The 5,904-nt window shown below is 38.3% G+C and overlaps 1 protein-coding gene across 1 annotated transcript; it reads left to right on the top strand.

Annotated features, from left to right (window-relative positions):
* Positions 1-5: 5 nt before the first annotated feature.
* On the top strand, positions 6-5,879 carry LOC578726 (MICOS complex subunit MIC27). The gene is made up of 6 exons (XM_778881.5): positions 6-113; positions 594-845; positions 1,285-1,339; positions 2,088-2,183; positions 3,008-3,165; positions 4,630-5,879. The coding sequence occupies exons 1-6, from the start codon at positions 102-104 to the stop codon at positions 4,798-4,800; spliced, it is 744 nt and encodes a 247-aa protein (XP_783974.2). The 5' UTR covers positions 6-101; the 3' UTR covers positions 4,801-5,879.
* Positions 5,880-5,904: the final 25 nt, after the last annotated feature.

Here is a 5,904-nt window from a genome sequence, read left to right as displayed (position 1 = left end):
CTGCGGTTTGACAATTTTAAGTTACAGGGAGAAACGAAGAACCTCGATTTGTTGGGGCCAATGAATAATCATATCTTATGGTAATTTGATATAGCAGAGCAATGTCTCGACAGGTATGTTATGTTTTTATAATCATTTTTATTTCATATCTGATGTTTATCTTTAAGATGATTGAGATTTAATTAATGAGAGAGCAAGATTGAGCGAGGTCATGGTGAAGAATGAGCTCTCCCAACACCGTTTTAAACGAGTGGGACCAAACAGATCTATTCTTCTTCTTCTTCTTCTTCTACTAGATCTAAGTACATTCCTCTTTACAGAGTATTTCATACTATATTGGAGTGTTCAGGTGGACCACTACACCGGGGGGAATGTTTACACACAAGGCAGGCTTCAGTTTTCTGCCTGGGCTGGGGGTGATTCGAAACCGAGATCTTTGAAGTTTGGTTTGACTTTGAGCACATAGACCTAGTGAGTAGATCTAGGTCTAGACCCTAGACCTAATTCTTTTTTTTTTTGTCCAATTTGTAAAATATTGAACAACATCTTAATGCTGTTCCACTAACCTCACTTCTTCCAACAAAATTCCACAGGTATTTGTAGCACTGAGGTACGGTTCCATGCCCATGTTGGGACTAGGCCTCCTCCAAGTCAAAGCAGGAGAGAACACGGTGGGCGGTGAGGACATGACCCCTGTGACCTGTTTGGTGAAGCCCAAGGACCTGCCGGTCTACAGCGAACCTGAGCAGACGGAGTACCAGCTGATACCGGAAGGACCCAGCGCTCTGAGGGACATGGTGGGCACAGTCAGGGAGCAGATCTGGAGGTTCTCGGACACCTTCAACGTAAGCAATGCAGATCTATACAGGGTGTTTCAAGGATCCATGATTATGAGGTCACAGCTACCAGCTGTTCTGTTTTGATGAAGACTGATATGTGACTAGTAGAAGTATGCCTTTATGAGCTTTTACCAACCATAGCTGGGGGGGGGGGGGGGTACGAAAAATATGAAATACAATAATGTAATAAGTGGCATTATTTGTTGGAATATTTCTACCCCTCCCCCCCACCCATCATTATGGCAAACTTAATTGTGAACTGCTGTTAGTATATTTCTATTACATCAACATTTGAAATGAGAGAACTGTCGTTTCCCACCTTCATTTGTCATGTATCAATTTGAAGAAAAATGTGCTGCATTTCTTACTGTTTGCTCAGACATTTTTTGTCCCACAATATTGTATTCACTAAGACCTTCCTTTCCTTTCTGTCCCATCCGTACAGGGAGCTATCAGTTTTACACAAAGAACATACAAATCAGCAGAACAGACAACACAGAGTAAGTGCAAAGTTTGTTCCTTCTTCCTACATGTACATCACAATGTTATCTTTTGTATTAGAGAAAATTATGTTAATTGTCATAACAAACTCAAAATGTGTGTAATTTACAGTTACCATTGGTGCTTTTGCAGATGTTTAACGCTAGTGTAGCCAGCTTTACACATATACATTAACCATTGACCTGTCCTGGTTTTGATTTGTTATGACATTTAGCATCATTTTACATACATAAAATATAATATTGTTTTTAGATTACACCTCTAAAAACCAAGCTGATTCCAACAAAATGGAATACACTATTATAATGGTATGTATAAGCAGTTTGCGACATCATGGTCTCGTGGCAATGTGGTATGATAATATTTTGAGATTAATTAAGATTCGTAGTATACTTCCTGATCACTCACATATTAAAAATTCCTCAAGGCTATGTAATTCATGTGAGACTCCCAAATAACTTCCCAGCATAAAAAGTGAACTCAGGTAAACTATGAGTACCGGTATCAACAATTACTATCAAGATCTATGTTCCCTGTCGGACAAGGGGGCAATTTTTGTTTTTATGTTTGTAGCCTCTTGTTTATCTCTCACCTGAAGGGTTCATTTTTCATTGATTTCAAAATCAGAGAAAATTATTTCTTCCATTGTCTCTGACTCTCTGTTCTTTTACATGAAAATGCTTGTCTTGCCCTCATGATCGATGTCGTTCACCAGAATTGATTTGATGTTCTGTTAATTCATTGCAGGTGTGGTCAAGTTCATCAAAACAGAGGAAGGTTTCTACCCCAGGGCAGGGGTCATCTCCATTGCTGGTCTCGCTGGCCTTGTCCTTGCTAGGAAAGGTATGTTGACCGATCATCAGATGTGTTTTTTAGTTGAGGGCAATTCAATAAAAAGTGACCTGTACAATACATTCCCTTCAATTTTGTTCTACGTAAAAAAAAAGGAAAAGGAAGAAGAAAAAAATCATGTCAACACCATTGACAAATTACTGTATAATGACCGCACGTTGGTTGTTGTTCTAACATATATTGTGTACAGTCAGTAGGCTAGAAATAGGTTCTAAGATACATTGTCAATTGCCCTAAAGTCAGTGATGTACACTAACCCAATTTTTTTTTTTACTTGCAACCCGGACCCAGCATACCTGACCAAGCCATAAACCAAACATGAAACCACTTTGTAGCCATAACCCTAATCTTACATTTCTGTGATGATGTAAAACCAGAGCAAATGTCATAATGTATTGTACAACATGCACATAATTGACCTTTTAAATGTTTTGAGTCAGAGTAGCAGGCAGTGTTGCAGATGATAGTGGTGAAGCTAGGTCATCTTTGGTTCAAGATAAATCAGTAATACTGTTGCCCATTGGAATGGCATTAACCATTGATACTCAGTGCCCTAGACCCTTCAAAAGGACATCAAGTCATAGGTCCCCCACGGAGGCCTATATTTGTCCTTTGAACACTGAGTAAGATAAGAGATCTACTATTAAGGATTGATATAGGCATTACTGTACCTGTAGTATCTGTACTTTAATAGATTGTCTACTCTAAATATGTTACTGTGAACCACGTCCCTCTCTACAAAATGCTACAAAATGGCAGTACCTCCTCTTTAATCTACTCCTTGCAACCATCGTCATCTTCTCCCTGCTTTATAGGTGGTTTCTTCAGGAAGGTTCTGTATTCTGGTGGTCTGATGACGGCTACCGCTTCACTTTGCTATCCTTACCAAGCAGTCAAGATTGGCAAGGCTGAGATTGAATGGGTTCAAACTAAGGCTGCGGACCTTTATAAAGGAGCCACATCAACACCTGCAGTAAGTATGGATATTAACATTCAAATTTGAAAAAAGACTCTTTCTAGAGGGCATAGTCTTGCAAGTTGATTCAGAACCATTGATTGGGAAAGTTTGGCCAACCCGGTTCAAGTTTGAATACTGTTTTTGTTAAAGCCCAAGTCCACTCCAAAAATAAGTTTCTTTCAATAGAAGCAGAAAAATCAGACTAACCAATCAAAAAAAGTCTGAGCAAAATCGAATACCTAATAAGAAAGTTATGAATTTTTAATGACATTAAAAACTTTGAAAATCACTAGACAAATTGGCAACTCACTCATGAGTCTGTGACGTCATGTCCTCACTATCCACTAATTGTTTTTCTTTATATTGATGATATAAATTTCCTATTTTCTCCTTAAGAATCTTATTTCTTAACACCATCATCCAAGTTAGATTAATAGAAATATGTTTTTGTGTGGATGCACTAATATAGAGTTATTTTTTCCAGTTAACTCATGAAAAATGTGAATTTTGATAAACTATTTATATAAAAATCAATAATTATAAACATACAATATTCAGAAAAAAGAATAAATTCTTCAAAGTTCATAAAATATTTTGTGAAATTTTCTGCACGCAATATGATACAAATTATATAAACTGGGCAAAGGCATGGGGAAATCAAGTTTTGGGGAATAAAAAGGGAAATTAATTGGATTGAACCATATAGAGCAATTGATAATTAGTGAGGACATGACATCACAAACTGATAACCATCTTGGCAATTTGTGTTGTGATTCTCATTGTTCCATAGTTTTACATACTTTTTCAAAAATTCATAACTTTCTTATTAGTTATCCGATTTTGCTCAAACTTTTTTGATTGGTTTGTCTGATATTTCTGCTTTAATTGAAAGTAAGTTATTTTTCGAGTGGACTTGTCCTCTAAGCAAGCACAATACAAAGAATATATGCCATGTTGTATGAAATTTTTGCCAAACTATATTTGGCTCCGAGCTGACACAGGGGGGGGGGGGGGGGGGGGGGGGGGGGGGGGAGGGGGGGGGGGAGGCAGGGAGTGGAAGGTGGGAAGGGCTATGATGTTGGCTCTTTCAAGAGAGCTGCATGTTTGGGTATACATGGATGAGAGTGTTTCTTTACTATGTTTAAATGATCAAGGGGAGGCCTTTTTTTCCCCCTTTTTTTAAATAAAAAATAATTGTAGGGCAGTGGGATAACAAAGACAGCTACACATAAGATGTACTTGATAAATATGAGAGAAAAGCAGATGATAAGGGGAGAGGATGAATCAAGCCTTAAATTCACAATTACTTGCTACATTTTTTACAGACTGTTTAATACATATTGCTTGTTCAGGCATGTATATGTTTACAAATTTGAAAAAGTGGAGTAATTGGAGAGTGCTGAATTCAATCTCCTGTATCCAAAAGTTATTGTTGCTATTGTATTCTTAATTTTTACAATTTTTTATCATTTTGTGTAGGTTGAAAAGGTAGCAGCCACAGAAGCAAAGACGGAAGAGGACACCAAAGCAGAGACCTCCAGTTCAGAGGAGTCTGCTGAGAAGGTGGAGGAAAGCAAATCAGGCACTAGCCTGGAGGATCATGGACAGTCGAAGCCAGAGGATAAAGACATGTACACCACCAGAAGCTGAGTGCATGAAGGCAGCAGGCATGAACTCTGACCTTTGAACTTTGAACTCTGACCCCTGGGCAGTTTTTTGAGAGTGTCGCTCGATTCAAGATTCTGATGCGTGGCATAACTTAAATATATATGAAATTGTGTGTGGAAAAAGAAGGATAGACTCATCAAGAATAACTGAACATAGATCTATAACGGCAAGAACGTTGGCCTGTTCATTCAGGATGCATACATTAAAGCCCCACTGCACTACTTATAGCTACTTGCGCCCTCTATATAGCAAACAATGCCTAAGTGGTGACTGTTGGTCCCCATGGTCCCCTATTTCTTATCTTAATTGAAAGCTAGTTTGATGAGATAACTACCTGTCAGTCACCATGCAGGGAGGTCTAATCCCTCCTATTCAAACTAGTGCAGATAGGCGTTAAACAACTACCGGTATCTAGGCTCACCAATTGAGGTTTTCGGCCGTCATAACAAGGCTGTCTTCTTAACAATGTATATCAGCAGCTAAGGCTGCCGCATGGTGTTACAGAAAGCCTTAATTTGTGAGTACTTACCCATCATGGAAACCTACAGATCATCTATCTTGGCTCATTGATGTCTAATTGCAAGTATTACGTACCCAAGTTACACGTCTGGATACCTTTTTTCAGTGGCATGTTCCAACATGCTGAAATTACTTTAATGACATCATGTATGTTATTGACAGTGTAGTGCATCTTCTGTCCAAGTCATTTCCATGTCTGAGAATGTGGCATGGGTTTATTGATGTAACGCAAGGTACAACTGAAGGCTCTCCAGAATTTGCGCTTGTGATAATGGTGTTGACTACCTTATATTCATGTCTGTTTACATATTTCATTCATCTTTATGTGATGTGCAGAGGATATTAAGGGGATCCAGATATAATTACCTTCATACTCCCTTCATATTGAAGTAAAAGCTGTATTTAACAAGGGGGGGGGGGGGGGAAGTCAATTTGTGCGTATATTTTATTTGGATAGCTTGCAAAGCAGAAGTTTGAATGACATTCAAGTTGTTGTCTGATTTAACTTTTGAATAAAGGAGATACATTATTATTATCATGTACACTTGTGTTCTTATGTTTTGTACA

The sequence above is a fragment of the Strongylocentrotus purpuratus genome, unplaced genomic scaffold, assembly GCF_000002235.5.
Source record: "Strongylocentrotus purpuratus isolate Spur 01 unplaced genomic scaffold, Spur_5.0 spur5_scaffold_7, whole genome shotgun sequence".
Lineage (NCBI taxonomy): Eukaryota > Metazoa > Echinodermata > Echinoidea > Camarodonta > Strongylocentrotidae > Strongylocentrotus > Strongylocentrotus purpuratus.
The sequence above is the reverse complement of the archived record's forward strand: the minus strand, read 5'-3'. Positions and strand labels throughout refer to the sequence as shown.

Bases quoted from the DNA above. Each gene is read 5' to 3' on its own strand.
- LOC578726 (XM_778881.5), top strand. The intron at 846-1,284 runs GTAAGCAATGCA...CCATCCGTACAG, and splicing joins GGTTCTCGGACACCTTCAAC to GGAGCTATCAGTTTTACACA. The intron at 2,184-3,007 runs GTATGTTGACCG...CCTGCTTTATAG, and splicing joins CCTTGTCCTTGCTAGGAAAG to GTGGTTTCTTCAGGAAGGTT.